This window comes from Zootoca vivipara, chromosome 3, assembly GCF_963506605.1.
Source record: "Zootoca vivipara chromosome 3, rZooViv1.1, whole genome shotgun sequence".
NCBI classification, from domain to species: domain Eukaryota; kingdom Metazoa; phylum Chordata; class Lepidosauria; order Squamata; family Lacertidae; genus Zootoca; species Zootoca vivipara.
In genome coordinates, this window is record NC_083278.1 from 62,237,175 (window position 1) to 62,260,161 (window position 22,987).

Below are 22,987 nucleotides of genomic sequence, written 5' to 3' on the forward strand. Positions count from 1 at the left end.
CTCCCCACCCTCCCATGGTGACCCAACCCTCCTCAGCATATCTTTGGTGTGAGGGGCTGAAGCGAGAGTGATAAGAAGTCATCTCCCGCTTCCACTCTTGGAAGGAGAGGCTGGATCCAAGTTTCAGTTTGTATCCTAGGTATCATCCTGCCACTGTGACATTAATTCATTTCACTAGCATTCTCTCTTTAAACTTCTAACAAATGCTTGTCCCTTTGGATACATGAAAAGCCTATTGATCTTGCACATGAAACCTGGCTTTAGTTTGTATAATTAGAACTTTGGTTTCTTCCTCAATTGACTTTCCTTAATGGGGCAGACCGCATTATGTGTACAATATGTGATGTAAATGTTACTGAATCCAATCAATACCCAGCATATTAGCAAGTTGTTAAATGTAACAGCAGATCCCTTGGGTGGGATCTGTGCTCCCACCTCACGAGCAGTTTTGAACGGCATGCAAAATACCTATCTACCAACTCAGTTTGTATCTCACTAACAGCAATTCGCCATCCACCATGCTCGTGTGGCATAAAAGGAGGTATTAATGAGAATATAATGCATGTATAAAGTTAGCTTGCAGAAGCAAAACATTCCTTTAAAAGGGGACTGGGAATAAATTTTAAAAACCCTTCAGTTTTAAAGGTTAAAGGTAAAGGTACCCCTGACCGTTAGGTCCAGTCACGGACGACTCTGGGGTTGCACGCTCATCTCGCTCTATAGGCCGAGGGAGCCGGGGTTTGTCCACAAACAGCTTCGGGGTCATGTGGCCAGCATGACTAAGCTGCTTCTGGTGAACCAGACTAGTGCACAGAAACGCCCTTTACCTTCCCCCCAGAGCGGTACCTATTTATCTACCTGCACTTGACATGCTTTTGAACTGCTAGGTTGGCAGGAGCAGGGACCGAACAATGGGAGCTCACCCTGTTGCGGGGATTTGAACCGCCGAGCTTCCGATCAGCAAGCCCTAGGCTCTGTGGTTTAGACCACAGCGCCACCCGCTGTGGCGGGACACCCTTGGAGTCCAAAAAGATCTAAAGAGCCACAGGTTCTCCATCACTAATTTATTTCAGTATTTACATGGAGGGTTGTTTTTAGACAAAGGTATTGACTTCTCCCCTGCTGAAACCAAGGATTCTTTTATATAGAGATGTCAAGGACTGACCTTGGGAACACCTGCATGCAAACCATGTGATCTTATGCACTGAATCTGTATCCATTGTAGTTTCTGGGTTTATTTGTTTGCTAGTTTGTGGAGTGGGAGACGAGAAAGAGTGTTGGAAAGTACAAATGAGAATTTGTACTTGTAAAAAATTAATTTAGACCAAGCAAGTTGAGACATGAATACAAGTTGAAAGATTCAGTTATCACTATTTCCCAAGGCTGTGTTTCACTGCACTATACTATACATTATATTACTGTAGGTGGAACAGAGTGAAATTGAGATGCCATTTAATATATTTTTAAATAACGTCCATTGTTTTTGTTTTTTTTATTGCAGGTTATAAGAAAGGGAGAAGTGAGCTGCTGCTGGATCTGCACAGCTTGTAAGGAAAACGAGTTTGTGCAGGATGAGTTCACATGCAAAGCTTGTGACCTGGGATGGTGGCCCAACACAGAACTGACAGGTATTGGAACTGAGAGGGAAAGTGTGCTTAAATACAAAGGGGAAATGCCATGACACTAACAAAAGTGTGTGTGTGTGTGTGTGTGTGTGTGTGTGTGTGTCAGACCATTGGTCCATTGAGCTCCGTATTGTTGACACTAACTGGGAATCGCTCTCCAAGGTTTCACGGTGGAATGCTCCATTCCAGGAATTGAAATCTTATGGCTGGTGCACACCTCTGTTATATACTGAGATCTTCCTCAGAGGCCCTTCTCTGGGTGCCCATGCCATCTATTTAAGGTGGGGATCAATGGAGAAGAGAGCTGTGGCACCTCACTCATGTATGGCAATTTTTTTTCTTAAAGCTCATCTAGTGCCTTTGATCTGCCAGGCACAGAACATTTTATTTCCCCATGTCTTAATTCCATGTATTTATCCCCTGCTATTATTGTTTCCAGCATGGCCTTTTTCTCTTTGGGGTGTGTGTGTGTGTGTGTGTTTATCAGGTATTATAAACCACTCCGAAAATGTTGAATTAAAGAGTGGCAAATAAATAAATCAAGGGTCTTTAGGCATTTTTCCCCTTAAAGATGGCCTTCAAGTCATTAACTCAAGGTTGTACAACTGCTCTGTTCCAAAAGCTTAGAAATGTGTATTTTAAAGGATCTAAAACAGCAGGTATATTTACAATAGTTTATCACCTCACAATGTTCCAACAGACTCAGTGCTGCTATAGTCAAGCATAATAATAGTTTATCACCATTATTATGCTTGACAAAGCAGCACTGAGTCTGTTGGAACATTGTGAGGGAGTAAAATGGTTTGTGACAAAGAATTATTTAAAACATCCAACTCATACATTTCTTGGAAACTTCTATGCCTTTTTCTTGTGCACAGTAGCCACATATAATGTAAGCATATACAGACATTACTGTACATTCCCATGCCTACACTTTCAAAACAATAACTTTTAGCTAATCAAATATGTTAGCACATGACATTGGTCAGTTAGCATAAACATGCTAAGAAAATAAAAATGTGGCTACTTTTAAAATGATATAAAGTACAAATAGATGTAGTTTTCTGACTCTACAGTAAGGTTACCAGATTTTTTTCAAAGAATCCATGGACACTTTTCAACTTCCTACTAAATAGATGGATTTGTCAGGGGACTGATTTGTAAATCTGGGGACTGTCCCTGGGAAACAGGGACGTCTGGTAACCTTCCTCTACAGGTCACACCACCAAGCCATGTTCTCAAATGATCATGCAGCTCTTATGCCAGACAGAATAAAAACTGGCATACGGGTTATTAAAAGTGTGTGGTTATATTTAAAAGAAAAGTAATGACTATAATTAATCCTTTTATTATCTAGCTTTGCTTAATAATAGCCAAAATGTTCCAAGTTCTTTCTTTCTTTTCTTCCTTCTTTCCTTCTCTCTAATTTAGTTTTTGCATAGAGTGAAAGAATTTTACCCTTCCAATATTGGGATGGAGGTATAAACTCTAAGTTACACAGGGGCGTACCCAGGATCAAAACTAGGGAGAGGCAAGGCCAAGGCACGGGAGGGAAGGGAGGAAGCGCGCATGGCGGGGCAGGGTGGGGGAGGAGCTGGAGCATGATGGCTGCCGGGTGAGGGGGGCGCCAGCGGCGGCAGCAGCAGCAGCAGCTGGATCGGTGGCAGCCGGGGAGTCTCCAGAGGCAGGCGGAGGAGGAGGAGCACAGCCCAGCGGAGCGTGAGTTCAGCGTTCTCGCCCGCCGCGCCCTCCAGCTTCCCATCGTGCTCTCTGGTTCCCCACCGCGCTTGGCCTTGCCGGAGGGCGTGACGGGGAGCTGGAGGGAGGGCACGGCGCGGCGGGCGGACACGCCGAACTTGCACTCCGCCTCCGTCTTTGCCCACCAGCCCCGCCGGCAGCACCGCTCTCGTGCGCCGGCCCTGCTTCTAGGGGGGCAGCTGCCCCCCGCCCCACGCTGGGTACGCCCATGAAGTTACAAATCATTATTGTGTGTGTAAGCCACCCTAGAAATGTTAGAGTTATTGGGTATAGATTTTAAAAATAAATTACGCTTGATAAATAAGTATCTGTTAATTCAAAGTTTCTCTTTGGGGAAAAAACTTATCTGTCTTTCTTTTCTGTATCCTTTAGGCTGTGAACCCATCCCTGTAAAATATCTCCAGTGGAGTGACATTGAGTCCATTGTGGCTGTGGCCTTCTCTTGCCTGGGTATCCTGGTCACCCTGTTTGTTACGCTTATCTTTGCCCTCTACAGGGACACCCCTGTTGTCAAATCCTCCAGCCGGGAGCTTTGCTACATTATACTTGCCGGGATCTTCCTTGGCTACATCTGCCCCTTTACCCTGATTGCTAGGCCCACTGTCACCTCATGCTACCTCCAGCGCCTCCTCGTGGGGCTTTCCTCTGCCATGTGCTACTCTGCCCTTGTAACCAAAACCAATCGCATTGCGCGCATCCTAGCAGGGAGCAAGAAAAAAATTTGCACCCGCAAACCGCGCTTCATGAGTGCTTGGGCCCAAGTCCTCATTGCCTCCATCTTAATCAGTGTGCAGCTGACCTTGGTGATTACCCTGATCATCATGGAGCCCCCCTTCCCCATCCTTTCCTACCCTAGCATTAAGGAAGTCTTCCTGATCTGCAACACCAGCAACTTAGGTGTGGTGGCCCCAGTGGGCTACAACGGACTCCTTATCATGAGTTGCACTTATTATGCCTTCAAAACTCGCAATGTGCCCGCCAACTTCAACGAAGCCAAGTACATTGCCTTCACTATGTACACAACATGTATCATCTGGCTGGCCTTTGTACCTATATACTTTGGGAGCAATTACAAGATCATCACTACTTGCTTTGCGGTGAGCCTGAGTGTGACAGTAGCCCTGGGGTGCATGTTCACACCCAAGATGTATATCATCATTGCCAAGCCCGAGAGGAATGTCCGCAGTGCCTTCACCACTTCAGATGTGGTGCGTATGCATGTTGGGGATGGGAAGACACCTTGCAGGTCCAACAATTTCCTCAGCATATTCCGGCGGAAGAAGCCAAGTACTGGAAACCCAAAGTAAGTAACTTGATTTTGTGCATCTGTCAGTCTTTGTTTTTCACTTTCTTAGTCTTTTCCCGTTTTCAGGAACCTTCTTACTTTTTCAACAAGGTTTGTGATTCTGCTACAACTTCTTTGCATGAGGACACAAGGGAGGAAATGAGACATGAACTCTGGAATAGTCTGCAAGAACAACCTGTTCTTCCCCTCTGCTTCTCCTGTGCTACGTGTCAGGTGCAACAGGCCTACGTGCTTTTCTGCCATTGACCCCCAATCCTGCGTTTAACCTATTCTGCTTCGGTCCACAGTGACATGCATACAAAATCGCGGTCACTTTTTAGCACTGTAAAGTAGCAACAAATCTTGGTAGCCATGTTTCTACATTTGTTCAAAATATTATATTTTATGCTTATCGCAGTACTGCCACATATGAAGATGGCGGCCCCTGGCTGGTGAGCAGTAATCCCTGTTATACTTGTTGACTGGTTGAGACTGAGTTGAAAAAGCTAACCTGAACACTCCTGTCTTGGAAGAAATATTTAGTCTGAAATACAGCTGTGCATTGACTCCCCCCCCCCGCTCGCCTAGAGCTTAGGAGAGAGCTGTTGCTTCAAGCAATGAAGCAGTTCAGACTGGAAGTTTAAATAGGAGCTGTCAGCCAACCCCTGATCTGAGCAGGTGCTTCCATGCACCTCCACTCCTCCCATGTAGCTTCACATGCAGCTACCCAGGCCTTTCATCAATGGCTATGAAGCTCCTGCTTGTTTAGATGACTCTTCTGCTTCTGTGGCCCAGGGGGAGGTAGGGAGATCTGAGAGCCAACCAGCAACCCAGGCAGCTGGTGTGGAGATCTCTCGTCCTGGGGCAGGGGTATCTGGGTCCATTTGCTCCCCAGTGGAGCTCTGCTGGATGGTTTTGCACCCCCTGCTCCTCCTCTGAGGAAACCTCAGATTTGAGGTCTGGGCAGGGCTGAACCCCAGCAGTGAGATTTCAATGTAGTCCCATCTATGGCAGGTAAGTAAACTGGAAGGATTTCTAACTGCTATTCCAAATCCAGGATTTTCACCTCTCTTGCTTAGCATAATATGAACAGCCATGATGGAGTGGCTACTCTCACCCAAACCACCTTTCAAGTAGTCTGGGAAAGCTATTGAACTATGCAGCACGTTTCTAGCAATCAGTCAAATTCAATTTAAACCAATGTAGTCTTCAGGTGACTGAATATTTCCCTAAGAAATAGTAATTCTCAAATTGTTTATGGATCAGGTTTCAAGGCTTGGTAAGGAAATTACATCTTCTTGCTCTGTTATATGAGAGTGACAGAGCCTTACAAAAAGTTAACCTAAACATATATTTTTTTTTACACTTCAATATGAGGAATCCCAGTAATTCTTCTGTCTAGAGATATAATTACATACAACCCTTCCAATGGAAATTAACAATTAGATATTTATTGAGCTAGATAGAGAGTATGGGATGGAATGGAACGGAACGTCTAAATCTAGAAAGATTAAAGGGATTTCTCAACTGAAAAATACAGAAATATACATTCACTTTTATAGTACAAGGTTTTGGAGAGTTTCATGAACATCATCAGACTATTGCTCTTGTATTATATGCATACTTGATTAAACTAATAGGATTTTAGCCAGTCTTATTTCAGTCTTGGACCTGTTGGCAACAGTTGTCTATCTTAGAGTAATAGATAAAGATGAACAGAATAATCTTGATTAATTCTGCAGAAGTTTCAACTCTACTAGATGTCCTAGTCTGATGTCACCAAGGTTTCAAATTTTGGATGGTTCTGAACCAATTTTCTGGCCATATGTTTCTTTCACAGAGTGCATGCCAAAGAGACAGAATATTGTAAACTGCAATATAGAGACAGGTACTATTTTCCTTGAATGTAATTCAACCTAATTTTCACAACTCTCAGTATCTTTTCTCTCTGAAATAACTTTATTTGTTGGGTAAAGGTCATGGGTAATTGCTGTTGATGTTTCACAGTCAGTAACAGACTGGGTTCTAAGGATCCTCACCAAAGTTATTTTGTGTGCCTTGAATCATGAGCAACTTCAGCAACCACTCTTTTTCTCCACTCTTAGCAAAGATTTCAAATCAAATAATAACAGAACCTGGACTAACCCCTTCAAATGTAATTTTGAATGACAGAGAATGGAACTAAACTGGAGGAGCAATATTCGCCTTCTATATTGTTCATTCATAATTTAGACTTTGCACTCAGCCTTAAGTACATATTACAAGAAAACATTTCTCTTCCTTCGGCCACTAAACAATCTGATGCATTTTGAAAAGCACTGAGCACATTCTTGAGATATTTTCCTTTTCTCTTTCCCTCTGGCTCTTCTCCACCCAGGAAGTATGTAATGATTGAAACAAACAAAAACAAACGGTCATTGTACCTCTACTGTGACCTGGAACTAAAAGCAAATTAGTTTGTTAATATGTCTTCTGTATTTTGTGTTTGTTCGGGGCACATGGATCATTAACACACCCAAAATAAAAGCAGCAATGTGACCTAAGTCTCCTAATAGGCTATTCCTGCCAGCCTTAGCATTCACAAGGGCTTGCTTGCAAGGCAGGAATATGCTGCTGCTACAGCAAATCTGTTTTCAAGTGGGGGCACACAACCATGCTATTATTATGCACCAACGTAAACATGCTGATGGGCATCCCAGAAGATAACTTTGGCTTTAAAGCACTGCGTCAGCAGCCCAAGATAAGCTATATTTGCACTTCTTGAGAAGATAATCATAGAGTTGGGAGAACTCAATGATCATCTAAGGCAGAGAGGCTGGATCTGCCATGACTAAGCCATCTCTGACTGATGTTTACTCAGCTTCTTTAGGCAAGAAAGCCCACACAGCTTCTCCATCTATTTCCCTGGCCAGTAGCTCCCCACTTTTCTGACTATAAAATATAATATTACCTTTTCGTCTTGTAAATCTGCTACCTCTTATTAGGAAAAGGCACTCAGCCAGTTGCTGGTTCCTAATGGAATAAGCAAGGGAAACGGTTGCTATTCTGGGAGGATATCTGGGAAGATAAATTCAGAAAGAGGAGACTCAATGTCCTGCGGATGCATTGCAAATATAGGACCATAATAGTGGAAGTATGAGTTTATTCTCTACTTTTTAAAATTCAATTTCAGAGGATTTATTTTACCTTTCTAACATTTGTAATAGATACAGAAATGTGTGTAGATAGCTGGTTTCTAATTCCTGTGTCAAATAATACTTATCAATAGATCTAGGGCATTAACCTCCTTTATTCAAGGTCTCATAAGTTCTGGCTAAAGATAGTTTCTTTGGAGCAGAAGGTTGATGCCATCAGCCTTCAATGGACTGCTTTGTTTTCCCAGGCTAAAGGCATGTTGCAAAGCATCTAGACACTTTTCAAACTGTTAACAACAGTTTAACAGTAGTCTTAGAAATGTTAGATCAAGTGAGATACTTTTATTGGTGAAACACTGAGAGACATAGACTTCAGAAAAAGGAGCAATTCAAAAAAGGAAAGTAAAACAATACAACTTGAGATAAAGATCAAGTGCTGGTGTTAAACAGAACTCAAATTGGATTAAGTCAGTGCAAACAGCTGTCCTTACTTGCTCTGTAGGCACTGTAGACAACTTTCTTTAAATTGTTGCTCATCTTCATTTTTCTTGAATGCTCACCTGTCCAAAGCCTGATTTTGATTGTAAGTGCAGCAGCGTAGAAAGCCACTGTGTCTCCCGGGGCGGCAAATTGCTGTGCACCCAGGGGGCGGGGCGTCGCTACGTAACGACGCATGTTTTGCTACATAACATCGCATGCGCATGCACACTACGTAGCGGGTAGTGCCCCCCCCCCACGACTCCAAAGTGGAGCCTCCAGCCTCCTGGTAGAAAGCCCGCTTAGCACGGCGGGCAACCCGCGCCGAGCGAGCCTTTCTACTGGGGAGCTGGAGATGTGCACCCCTGCCATGGCAGTCATGGCGGCAGTGGCCGTCGTCAGTGGAGGTGGGGAGGGGGTGCTGCCCCACCCAGAGTGGAGCCCGGGGCGCACCGCCCCTATCGCCCCTCGTTGCTATGCCCCTGTGTAAGTGAAAAAGCTGTTGGAAGCTCATTTTTAACTCACTTAACTCAAGTTAAGTTCCACTGAAATAAATAGGGTTTATTTCCAAGTGATGATGTTTAAGGGCACATGATGAATTCCTGGAGAAAGGGGCTAAACTGTTGTTTTTAAACAACTAAATTAACAACCCTGGGAAACAGAGAAATAAGATGAAACAACATTAATCAAGAAAGGAAAATAAGGACAGACAGGAAGGCAGGATATGTGGCGGGGCAAAAAGAGAAAAGATTCATTCATACATTACATAGAGGGTGTGAAATGAGTTATCCTCAGCTATGAAAAAGCATTTCTTTCTAGCTTAATCTTTCAGCATGTGACTCTGCCTAATAAATTCACTTAAAACTCTCCAGATTCTGCACTTAATAAAAATAATTCCATAAAGAATTTCTAGTTTAGTATTCTGAAAGATAGGCTATTTATTATTAAGTGATTTGGCCAACACCCCACACTGTATGCTGGAAAGCCAGGGTGATAACTCACCCTTTAAATGCCCAACTCAGCTATTAAACCCAGAGTTCATCCTTCCTCTTTCTGTAGCTCCGTTCATGAATATATATTTACCACAAATCATTCACCGTACCATTTTGGCACAGACTAAAGCAGGGACCCCAAACTAAGGCCCGGGGGCTGGATGCGGCCCAATCACCTTCTAAATCCGGCCCGCGGACTGTCTGGAAATCAGCATGTTTTTACATGAGTAGAATGTGTCCTTTTATTTAAAATGCATCTCTGGGTTATTTGTGGGGCCTGCCTGGTGTTTTTACATGAGTAGAATGTGTCCTTTTATTTAAAATGCATCTCTGGGTTATTTGTGGGGCATAGGAATTCGTTCATATTTTTTTCCAAAATATTAGTCCGCCCCCCCCACAAGGTCTGAGGGACAGTGGACCGGCCCCCTGCTGAAAAAGTTTGCTGACCCCTGAAGCAAAGAGTCTAGAGTGAATACAATGTAATCAAATAATTACTCGTTGCTGTAGGATAAACACTTCTACATTGTAAGATGCCCATGAAGGAAGGGAAATCAAAGGTATCTCTTTACTGAGAATCCATAAATGTCCTCAGAAATCCTGTGGGATGGAAACATTTACTCCTCAGGATCTTTGGAATGGGTCAGAGGACCCCATATATTGTACTTTGCTTTGGGATTGATTTTAATGAAGGGAAGAGTGGGCTATAAATCACATAGATGATAGATAGATAGATAGATAGATAGATAGATAGATAGATAGATGATAGATAGATGATAGATAGATGATGATGATAGATAGATAGATAGATAGATAGATAGATAGATAGATAGATGATAGATAGATGATAGATAGATAGATAGATGATAGATAGATAGATAGATAGATAGATGATAGATAGATAGATTAGATAGATAGATAGATAGATAGATAGATAGATAGATAGATAGATAGCTGCTGTGGTCACCCCTGGGCCAGCACATCATCCCTGTCTTGTTGGTGAAAATGTGCCTTGGCTCTTACCACCTTTGCAGATGCCTCTTAATTTTTCTCATAGAAATGTCTCCATCATAGGAAGTCTGTCTCCCACTGGAGCACTAGGACAAGCCCTCGGAAGAATGCATACTTGATCAGAGGTGCAGCTGAAAACATGTTCACCAGCTCCATATCTAATGTTCCTCTGCCCTTTCAGTAGAGAAGACTGCCATGCCTCTAATTTTGGTCTCTGTATTTGCTATCGCTCATGCTCAGTGCATTTTTCCGCTACCGTGTTTCTCCAAAAATAAGACACCAAAATAAGACACCGTCTTATATTTATTTTTCCTCAAAAAACAAACAAACACTATGGCTTATTTTCAGGGGATGTCCTATTTTTTTTAATTAAGTATGGTACAGTTTAACCTACAAAGTTAAACTGCCTATCACTATGGCTTATTTTCGGGGTACGGTTTATATTCCTTGAATGCTTAAAAATCCTGCTATGGCTTATTTTATGGTTACGTCTTATTTTAGGAGAAACAGGGTATTTGTTATTTATTATTTCTTTGTGAAATGTATAATGCCCCCCTCCAGCAGGTGGCCCCAGGGCATAAAATACATGGGCTAGTTTGCAAGGAGAGACTCCCTTGATTAGACGCTGCCCAGTGAAGGGCCTGACCGCTGCCCAGTCCACCACCCCAGGCGCTGGCAACCCACACTATGCCTCTGTGCTAACAGTCACTCTGCCTGACAGAATAGGGAAATAGTAAGGATTGTGATGGAATTCCCTTATACAACATGTGCTAGATACAGCTGATAGGTGAGGGAATTTGTCAAAATATTTTTGAGAGTCAAAGCAGAGATCACCATTCCTGATCACCCCATCCACATATTTGCTGACACTTCCAGAGAACTCTAAAAAGAAAGTGAGCCAAGACTAGCCATGCTGATTCTTCTTCAGCAAGACTTGCTCTTTTACATGCTTGGTAATTCTATATTAAATAATGCTTTCCATATATTTACAAAGAACAGAATTGATTTACTGGATTCCCAGATCTCTCAATTAAAAATGGTATTGCATTGCTCTATGAGGCACTTACATTTGTATCTTAGGCAGACAGAGGACGGGTTTGTTCCCAAACCCCCAAACTTTAGAACAAAACCATGTTTTATTCTTTACTGTTTGTTATTCAGATTTTACCAATTATTCTGACTTCGGTAAATGCACCTTTCCCCAAATTCTGCAGGCAGGTGTGCAGCTAACACAAAACAATAATTAAAGATTTAAGTGCCAAGCATCCACCCCAGACAGTCACACGTTTGCCAACACTGCTGGCTCAACTTCAGTCCTTTTGTAGGACACACAGGACTGTGACAAATAATGGCTGTTTTCCAGCTCTTCGTTTTGTGTGAGATGAATTTCAAGTAGGAAGTTCAACAAGCTTAGATGTGTTTTATATTGTCAGCTTATAGACTTAAGAGAATATTTAAAGCCCCCGCGAGATGCAGGGCAACAATTTTTTAAAGGAACTGTCACAGTTAAAATGGGTTGGTGGGTGGGTGGGGGAATACAACGGAAACTAATGCAGCCAACGAGATCCGAATTAACATTTAAACCTTGATTGCACGAAAGCCGAAGGCTTGCTCAATCGATTCAGTCTCTCTATTTATACTTTGCCTCATCTCATTTGCATTTAATTTCATAGTGTAAGCTGCTGTGGCCCTGTCCAATGCAAATGAATAGGGACACACACAGGTTATTCCATATTTGACAGGTATAGGTTACTGAGTCAGATTGGGATGGAATGAGAATCGGAACAACCTAAGAACATAGGAAGCTTCCTTATACCATGTCATAAAAAGGTAAAGGGACCCCTGATGGTTACGTCCAGTTGCAAACGACTCTGGGGTTGCGACCTTCATCTCGATTTACTGGCCGAGGGAGCCGGCGTTTGTCTGCCACCAGATGGCACTGCGGAGTCTCATTTTTCTCCACCTGTTTTCCCTGTTTAAATTTATGGCACGTTTAACTCAAATGCTTCTTTGATGTGTCTAGATCCAGCCTTTGTATGAAATCAGCATGTTAAATTAAGTGCTTTACCATCACCTCAGTCAGCAATTGTCTGCAATATATATTCAGTGAAATAGTTTTAAAAGGTAACCTAGGTCCAGTCGCAGACGACCCTAGGGTTGCACACTCATCTTGCTCTATAGATGAAGGGAGCCGGTGTTTGTCCGCAGACAGTTTTTTCAGGTCATGTGGCCAGCATGTCTAAGCTGCTTCTGGCAAACCAGAGCAGCGCACAGAAATGCTGTTACCTTCCTGCCAGAGTGGTACCTATTTATCTACTTGCATTTTGACGTGCTTTAGCTTAGTATCACCTTAATGGTAGGAGGATCCAAAGGACCTTGAAATGAGTTTGGACAGCCCAAAAGGGTCTTAGACTTTCCAGCTCCATGCCCCATGTCCAAATGTTTTGGAAACTGCAGAGTGGGTAAAAATAAAAAATAAAGTTGGAGGTCACAAATGTATCACTGTGGAAAACATAAGGAAATGCTTTGGTCATGGCATAACATGTCAGAAATAATAACATGGCATAACATGTCAGAAGTAATGCACACGCCAGTTATAATTTAATTTCCTGCTTGGCTGGATCTCATACTACATTTTCTTGTATTGGTACCTTTGTGAATATACGCCAGGCATGTCCAAAGTCCATTTTGGGAGCCTAACCCGGCGCCTGTGGCAGTTAATTTCCTGGGGTAAAATCCTAAAAAAAAGCTCAACAACTTCTACCCTAAAAAAATGTCAACACAGCCTTTCACTTCATCAAATCTGGCCCTCTTTGAAAAAGTTTGGACACCACACTGATATACGTATATTTCATTTGAGCAATAGGAAGAAACTCACAACAATTCAGTTAGCCTGACATGGAGAAATGTCTCTATTTAACAGTGAAAACTGTTCTCACCTGTATCAAGTGTTTGTTTGTTTTTTGTGCCATCCAATTTTGAAGTCCTTCTATCCATATCATAAGTTCCATTTCTCTTCTTACTGGCTCAGATAAAAGCTCAGCCTTGCAGATAAGTATCTGGTGCACAAATGAGAATCTTTCCTTTTTATGGAGTCTTTCTCGTAGAACTTGCAGTGACAGTATCTTACTTAGGGTAGAACTATTGGGGGGGGGGGGTTGCATTGTGATAAAAACTGTTTTTCTTACTGAATAAGCAGAGTAGTACGGTAGTTCAATGGGTCATGAAAATTATGTTTTCTAAATGTTTGTTCTCAGGGATGGGGTGTTTTGTCACTGCACTTGAGGACTCGCTGCATATACTCTCCTCAAAACAAAGATATATATGTGTCGCTGTCCACCAATACGGAGAATTGCTGCAATAAAATGAAATGCAAAAGAGAGTCATATTCTACAGCTCTGAACTGCTTCAGGTTTCTTTACACCTTTCACAGTAACATGGGATATAACTTGTATTTATGATGTAGAATTCCTGAGATCCAAGAGTGTCACAGACTTTTCACCTAAAAATAACCCTTACATGTCTGTTCAGAAGGGAGATCCTGATATGCATCTGTGGGCACAAGTACCTGCTGCTGGCTATGAAAATATCTAGCCTGGAACTTAAGATGCCCTGAGAGTTAAGCCAGTGTAGTGGTTATGCAAGACCTAAGAAGGCCAGGAGTGGTGTGTGGTGAAATTTTCCATAGGTGAACAGTTAGGGCCAGAGGCGCCAGCTTGTGAGGACGATGGTGGGGAGCTCCTGGACCCCACCAGGCCTCCCTCCCTTAGCCAGGAAGAAGCTTCCCTGGTTTTGGGAAGAAGGTGACAGGCTTTAATACTCTTTCTTTCTTTCTTTCTTTCTTTCTTTCTTTCTTTCTTTGGTGATCACTCGTAGCCGAGTAAGATTGTCTTCTATAAGCACGATTTTAACAATGGGTCTGTAAGTGACTGTGGAGGCCAATTCTGGATCCGCACATCCTTCCACAGTGGGGACATTGGTTTCCAGGTGGGAGTTGATCACGGTGTGGATTTGCCAAGCGTGCCTTCCTCTTAGCACGTTTCTCCCTTGCGTCCTGAGATCGAGCTTCTTCAAAGCCCATGACACCTTTGGTAAAGGCTGTTCTCCAACTGGAGCGCTCGCAGGCCAGTGTTTCCCAGTTGTCAGTGTTTATGCTACATTTTTTTTTAGATTTGCCTTGAGACAGTCTTTAAACCTCTTTTGTTGACCACCAGCATTACGGTTTCCATTTTTAAGTTCGGAATAGAGTAGTTGCTTTGGAAGACGATCATCAGGCATCTGCACAACATGACCAGTCCAACGAAGTTGATGTTGAAGAATCATTGCTTCATTTTAGGGGACTAACATAGTCTGACATGCCACTGAAGGCCAGGGTTCAAATCCAAACTCAGACATGAAGCTCACTGTGTGTATTTGGCCAGTATTTCTCTCAGCCTACCTCACAGGGTTACTCTGAGGATAAAATGGAGAGGGTGGGGGAGCATGTAGGCCTCTGTGAGGTCCTTAAGAGGAAAAGTGGAATGTAGTATTAGTAACCAACATCACATTTCATCGAACTCGGTGGGATATTGTGGCCCAGGTGCCTGCGCTAGGGCTGTTGGTGGGTGGAGATTTTTGTGATTAGTTGTGATTAGTTCTATATCTCCACCAAGCACCCTACACTTGGGGAGAAATTTGGAGCATTATATATGTTCAAGTGTCTGTGATTGAGCTGTTCATCACTGCACTGTGTTAATGGACACAGGGTAATCAGGGCACGACCCTTCAGTTTGGCCTATGCAAATGAAGAAGTGGAAATAGGCAGATAGGATTCTCAGTCGCTTCCCTTAAACTATATGTGACAAACAAAATTGAGTACCGTGCATTAGGATTTGGGGGGGGGGCAGGCGGGGAGCAGCTCTAGCGTTTTCAATCCTATAGCATCAAATCCCTTACCTGAACATATTGTTCTCCCTAATTTGAACCAAGACAAGTAGATAATTAACACATAATGATGCACATCATTTTTCAACCAGGAGTCAAATGTTCACATATCAGGCTGCCTTTCAACTTGGACTAGTTAATCAGAAGCATTGTGAATTTGAAAGGCCTAATAAAAAAGGTCACAGTCGCTAAGCTTCAGACTGTCATTGCATGTAGAATTTCTTGTGAATGGAATGAACGTAAGGAAACGACCCTGGAATGAGACTGACTTGCACCTTTAAATTACACCAAAAATTCAAGTAATCATTCAGTCAAAGAATCCTTCATTATCTGTGCCAAATGCAATCTTAATACTATGCATACTGATTATTTGGTCGAGAGCAAAAATTGCAGAGTTTTGTTCTACATGCTTTTAGAGCAAAACTACATTCTCATAGCTGCCAGGTTTTCCCTTTTCTCGCGAGGAAGCCTATTCAGCATAAGGGAAAATCCCTGTAAAAAAGGGATAACTTGGCAGCTATGCATTCTTTTTCTTTTTGTAGAATTCTGTCCGGTAGAAGATCTGTGCCAGGACACTAGGTGAATAAATTTTCTTTGAAATCTGGGATCAAATCTTCTGTGAAATACGCAATCTGCCAGAATGTCATATGTAGGGCACCCTATCCCTCCTTCTCATCATGGTTATAGTTCCCTCTATTCTGGTGAAACTAACCAATCAGCTATATGCAACAAAATTCTTGCATACACACAGAGAGCAAGCCTAACACAACTACACTAAACAAAATATTCCCATATGTTCATCCATGCCCTGCAAGAATCTTGCTCCCAGGGTCCCTGGTCCTGCATAGAAAAATGGTTCTTACATTACAGTTTCTCAACAATTATAAGACATCCTCTACCCCAAGGGATTATTCTGCTTCAAGCAGTTCCATTCATTAAAACCCCAAGCCTTCCATGGGCAAATTGTTAGGCACCTCATTGTCGCGAAGCCTACAGCAGGGATGGCAGAATATGGCTTGAGGGCCATATTCCCTTGTAGGCACCCTTCCAGGGGCCACATGCTAACTGTGGACAGGGCCAGAGGCAAGGTCAGCAGAGCAACAGATGTGACTTCTACCATTGTAGAGTACGCTCCATTACAGCTGCACACAAGTCTAAAGGTTTTTACATACACACACCAATAATAATAATAATAATAATAATTATTTATTTATACCTATTCATTCAGTCAAGCAAGGTTCATTTGCTTGGTACAAAGACACACTTCATCCAGGCAAAAGCACTATAGGAAAGCATGGAGCAAGACCAGTGAGCAGGTGTGATCTGGGGAGAGTTTTGAGGACTGAATAAAGAACCCCAGAGAGCCATACTTTGCTCCCAGATCTGAAATTCCCTGCCTCTTCTGTCACATATTTCCAGGCACCTATTTCCAGGCACCAACACCTGCCTCTTCTTCCGAGCCAGCAGATGCAAGAGAACCAGACCTGGAGCAACTTTCTCATTATGGTGGCTTTGTGGCCTACTTTAGAGTCCTCTCTTTGAAGAGAAGTCAGGGGACAGTCCTCTGTTTGTAGGACTGTCCAGCCCGTCAAGTTTAAAGACAAAGAACCATGTGAAGATAGAGTACAAGGCTTAGAAGTTGCCCATCAACAGTTATCACCTAGAGAGCTGACTGAGCAATCACATATAGATCAACCGGTCACAGTCTTCTCTTTTTTTAGTGACATGTAAGTGCCCCCCCCGCTTATCATAGTATGTAGTTTAGTGCTCCACGTAAACAGACACATCAACACACACCCTCCCCCAAATCCTAAGTCTGAATGTGCTAATAGCACGTAATGCTATGTCGGCTTATGGTTGCAGTAGTTCATGGTCACTAAATCAGCTCCTGCTAGCTGACATTAAAATCCTGATTAGACTTAATTGCTGGTCCAAGCCAGCAGAAAGGTAGCATTCATGACTTGTTAAAAGAAAACATTTCTGTTTAACTTTGGGAACATTGCATTGGCAGCTTGCCACTGCACAGTTCATCGAAGAGAAGAAAACTGAAATGAAATGTAATTAACATATCTATAGTTATAGGATTCCAACCAATCATAACTTCCAAGCCAGATACATTAAAAGGGAGATATCTATTTAACTTTACAGGGCAACTTTTGCATATACATGAGAACCATATAGTTCCTCAGGAGTCCAAGAAACCTTTTGCAGTAAGATATTCCAACAAGTTTCTTCTAAATTCATTTATCCTTGCATCTTCACCCCATTCGCAACAATAGCACATGCCTCCATATGTCTGTTGGCCCTTCACACTGAAAATTTAGCCCAGAGTTATAAGAATATTTGTAGCAGAAGTAGCAGTTTATTGTGAAGTCTTTGCAATATGACACAAATGTTAGCACAATATAGCACACACATCTATAATAAGTACTGTAATTAACATAAAAAGGAGGGGGGGGAGAAGCAAGGTTTAGACCAGGCACGGCCAAACTTGGCCCTCCAGATGTTTTGGGACTACAACTCCCATCATCCCTAGCTAACAGGACCAGTGGTCAGGGGTGATGGGAACTGTAGTCCCAAAACATCTGGAGGGCCGAGTTTGGCCATACCTGGTTTAGACAGTCTGTTCCATCACTCCTACAGTTTGGTTCATTCTTGTCCACAAACTGAAACCAGGACATTTTGCCACTGAGGCAAAACAGAAAATGCCACCTCACCAACTCCTCCCCCACCCCCGATGACAAATCCTCCCCACCCCCCAGCCCAGGCACCCCAAAACTGCGGCCCTCCAGGTGTTTTGGCCTACAACTCCCATGATCCCTAGCTAACAGGACCAGTGGTCGGGGAAGATGGGAATTGTAGTCCAAAACATCTGGAGGGCCGAAGTTTGGGGGTGTCTGCCCTAGCTTCACTGACCACCTTTGCCACTCCCCCTGCAATGATGACTATGAGAAAAAAGGGAGAAAAGGGAGACCAAAAATGAGACCTGTGGAGGGGAGGAAGAGGGGGAAAGGCAAAGGGGGAGGGGTGATGCTCTCCTCATGGGCCCGGATGCGCCATCCATCCCAACTGTCTCATATCTGCTGTCCTGAGGCATCTGCCTCACTAAGCCTCAGGGGTGTGCCAGAAACTGGATAATTTTTAAAGTAACAAATTTATCTACATAATTTTCACAAATATATCATGTGAAACCATGGCCAGCCTACTATTCTAGCAAAAAAAAAAAGTGGCGTTGGGGACGAGGACAGGCTAGTAGTTCCTCTCTAGCAGCTCAGTAAATGAAGCACAGAATGTTTGTGAATATTCTTATCCTCTCACCAGTTCAGGTAAGTGCTAGCCTATGCTGACTTCGAGCACTTCGTTTTTTCCCTCAAGTTCCTGTGACACTTTTGATGGTGACATAACTGCAATTATATCAGTAAATGTACTGTGTTTTAATTTGTCATCTCCCTAATTACTATGGCACAAAATGTCACCCATACTGAGACTCTGAGTTTGGAAACAAATTCTAAAAATAAAAAATATAAATAAAAAATGAGAAAAGCAAATAGTGACAATGGCTTTTATGGAAAGGCAGGGCCTGTGCATTGCGAAAAGCTATCAGCAATCCAAAAAAGTGGATGTAGAATATATGTGCCCTCTTTCCAAGCACTCGATCACTGGGAAAGGAAAACCTCCATATATTGTGCAAGTTTCCAATATGAATGTGGCATATAGACCCACCTTGCAAATAAATTACTACCCCACAATTCCCCCCTAAGCCTGGCTATCCCTACGTGTTAATTGTGCTAGTTACTTCTGACAATCAGTAGTCCAAGGGTAGAAAAGAACCAGCTGACCGTGATTGCTCAGAATCAGGTCTAATTCACCATAGGCAACCAAACAAATAGCTAATTACAAGCTATTTAAGCATGACTAAGAGGTGTTTCCACTCATGCACAGCACCATTATCATCTGGACCAGGCATAGGCAAACTCCGGCCCTCCAGATGTTTTGGGACTACAACTCCCATCATCCCTACCTAACAGGACCAGCGGTCAGGGATGATGGGAATTGTAGTTCCAAAGCACCTGGAGGACCAGAGTTTGCCTATGCCTGATCTGGAGGTTATATGTTATTTAGATTTCTTTCCTGCTCTCCTGTGGGAAGCTCTGGAGGACAACCATTATACATTTCTCTTATTTTAGCTCCAACATAAGCCATTAAGGGTGCTAGTGCATTGCCCATTCCATGAAGCACAGGGATTTCCACCTGGCTGCCCCCCTCTCCAAAACAAAAAAAACTCACAGCACTGTATCCACTGCATAACCACCCTGATTTTTAACTGCATAGCAAGTCGGTAGGTGAAGAAGAAAGGAAAGGTGAACAGGATAGATAGAACCACTTAAGTCATGCAGACCGGGAGAAGACACCTGAAGCGGCACGAGGAAGGCTGGAAGTAGGCCAGGGACAAGCACCCAACTGAGTGGTACAGCTGCCATGAATGTGCATGTGGATAACCACTCACTGGGTGTCTTTTTCTTTTCAATCCTCAGGAAGAGGCAGCCAGAATTCTCGCCCACCAGCCAGTGTCCGTCGGCCCATGTGCAGCTTTGAAAAACCCCCAAACTGCAGTGAATGTGTAAGAGAAGCTGCATGACAAACAGTGGTGTTTGTTGTTATATCTTTTTTATCTTTATTTTTTACCCATTGCTTTCTCTTTCTCATGACTTTTCTCATTCCGGATAATGGGACAAATGTGGTGCATGCCATTAATGATGGAACAGTTGCTTATGTGTCCCATTTTTCACACTGCCTTGACTCTTGCTTGTCCATATATTCTTCAAAGGACACTGTGGAATAATTTTTGAAAGAAACTCTTTCCCCCCCCATGGTTGTCACTTTCAGCATCTGCTGATCAAATTGCAAAACGAAAACAAAAATACGTACTTTTCTTGTTCGTTTTATCTTAACCCCCATCCTTTAGCCAACACTGTTTCCCCCTGTTCAGAGTTCTGCATGGAGCTGAAACAATCCTGCCTACTTTCAATGACAGCTTTATATTTTCTCTAGTGGCTGCTGCAGCTTTGCTGTGACCGATCCTTCTTGACAGCCTGGGTTGGTGAACTTCGGCTGCAGGTTTTCACAAAACACTGGTTTGGTGGAGTGTGCAAAACACAGAGCTTCATGCTGACAACCATTTATGGGATCTCTAGCTGGCCATGCATGAATTTTGAAATGCAAACACTCAAGCAATGAGATAGAAGATTTTAATTATTACTTTTGAAAGTAATAATTAAACCCAATTGATTCTTGCCTTTCTCGTCACATTAACATGTGTCTACAGATTAGTAGGTGCTATGTCAAAGATTTTGGGGCTGGTGAAAACTGGTTAATAAGCAGAATTATGTTAGGAAAAGGAGAAGAAAACAGTCGTTATAGAAGCGGTATGTTTTCCAACATGATGCTTGTGGTAGAAAGTGGGAGATAATTAATTTTATTAAAGTTCAAATCAAGCTGATAATGAGAACAGCAGTATTCTGGTTGGGAAATTTAACACAGAGAAGGTAGTGCCAGACAAAAGTAGTGAGAACATGAACCAAGTAGAAATAAGAATATGACAGAAGCCGTGAAACAGCTGTTAGCCAAGAAAAAGAGACTTCACAGATATAGTGGTCATCTCAGTGTTTTAACAGAGTTGCCACTGAAACCCAAATTGAATCTTCACAGCAAATGTTGACTTTCCTACTCAGACAAAATACTCAAGGAAGGAAACAAAGCACCCAACAATATGATAAAATATTCTTTGCATAGAGGATGTGCACCCCCACCTAGGAGCTATAGAAAGATGCATGCTATTGACTGACAAGCTGTATTGTTGGCAAATTCAGCATCTCACCAGCACCAAATATATGCTGCGGGTTCAGGTTTTCTGGGGAACCTCTCCATGCAATTGACAAAGATCAAACCTCTGGAGTAACCACCAAATTTAACCCACAGCAACATTCACAGCGGGCAGGTGTGGAGGACTCCCTGGACCAGGTGCACAGCCTGGGAGTCATTTTGGACTCACAGCTGACATGGAGGCGCAGGTCAATTCTGTGTCCAGGGCAGCTGTCTATCAGCTCCATCTGGTACGCAGGCTGAGACCCTACCTGCCTGCAGACTGTCTCGCCAGAGTGGTGCATGCTCTAGTTATCTCTCGCTTGGACTACTGCAATGTGCTCTACGGGCTACCTTTGAAGGTGACCCGGAAACTACAACTAATCCAGAATGCGGCAGCTAGACTGGTGACTGGGAGCGGCTGCCGAGACCACATAACACCGGTCCTGAAAGACCCACACTGGCTCCCAGTACATTTCCAAGCACAATTCAAAGTGTTGGTGCTGACCTTTAAAGCCCTAAATGCCCTCGGTCCAGTATACCTGAAGAAGCATCTCCACCCCCATCGTTCTGCCCGGACACTGAGATCCAGCACCGAGGGCCTTCTGGCGGTTCCCTCGTTGTGAGAAGCCAAGTTGCAGGGAACCAGGCAGAGGGCCTTCTCGGTAGTGGCACCCGCCCTGTGGAACGCCCTCCCACCAGATGTCAAAAAGAAAAACAACTACCAGATTTTTAGAAGACATCTGAAGGCAGCCCTGTTTAGGGAGGCTTTTAATGTTTAATAGATTATTGTATTTTATTTTATTCTGATGTAACGTCTTAGGAGAAACATCCTTAAGTTTAGACTCAACACTTTCCAGCAGTGGCAGGGAACCTGTAGCCCGCCAACTATTAATAGACCACAAGTCCCATCTCTCACAAATAACCATGGTGATGGGAGTTGGGAGTCCACCAACACCTGAAAGGTCACAGGTTCTCCACCTCTGCTTTAGAGGAAAGCAAAAAGAGTTTCAACAAGGCTAGCCAAATTCCAAAGGCCTGTGAAATTTAGGCTGCAATCCTAACCTGATAGTAAGCTTCCTTCAATAGGACTTACTTCTGAGTAGACATGGCTGGGATTGCACTGTTAATCTCTGAATCAGATTGAAAGTCTAACACATTCATGTATGCAGTTTTAAAAAACAAATGTTTGGTATACAACTATTTCTGATATATTTTATTAATATTTATTAAATTTCTGGGGATCACAGAAGGGTTTACAATATGAAAATTAAAAAGTAACCAACGAAACAACCACCATCACCACCCCAGCCCACGCTCCACACACAGTTTAAAAACCGTAGATTGCTTAATTAGCCAAAGGCCTGGAAGAAGAGGAGTGTTTTTTCCTGGCACCTGAAGATATGTAACAAAGGCATAGTATGAATGAAGCAGGATTTGCATTATTTACTGGCAGCTCCCAGATTTTTAGCAAATCATGAAATGTCAGTTATAGTGACTGAAACACCATTTAGAACCATCTAACTGTAACTGCAGCACAAACCTTTATCTATGTTGAGTGCAAATCCAGCAGATCTTGCTTCTGAGTAAGGTGAATTAAAACATGATTTGCTAGGAAACAGGTCCTGATGAATTATATGTAAGGTCAGCTATATTGGACCTTTCCTTAACAGAAAATCATCCCTGCTATAATACCATAATATCAAAAGTCCATTAGGATTTCCTATTTCAAAGCATGGTTCTGTTGTAAATAGATTAAATTCATCAAAGCAGCCTTATTAAAATGGAAATTAAAAGTGTTTCAGTTCTGTGTCTATCATGCAGGTAGGTTTTCTGTTTGTGTTTATATGTATTAATCAGTATAACTATTCAAAAATGTTTTATAGTGTAGTGTGTATTGTCTTCCATTCTATACAAATATAG

At 42.8% G+C, this 22,987-nt stretch overlaps 1 protein-coding gene across 3 annotated transcripts in view; it reads left to right on the forward strand.

Annotated features, from left to right (window-relative positions):
* Positions 1-22,987, forward strand: part of GRM1 (glutamate metabotropic receptor 1) — a 162,538-nt gene that overhangs the window by 133,895 nt on the left and 5,656 nt on the right. The window contains exons 6-8 of one of the 3 annotated variants that reach the window (XM_035110664.2): positions 1,502-1,628; positions 3,756-4,686; positions 19,738-19,798. In XM_035110664.2, the coding sequence (XP_034966555.1) occupies positions 1,502-1,628; positions 3,756-4,686; positions 19,738-19,798 (1,119 nt within the window). Of the gene's footprint in view, positions 1-1,501; positions 1,629-3,755; positions 4,687-19,737; positions 19,799-22,987 lie in introns of those variants that run through there. The other 2 variants (XM_035110662.2, XM_060272734.1) reach the window with 2 other exon arrangements.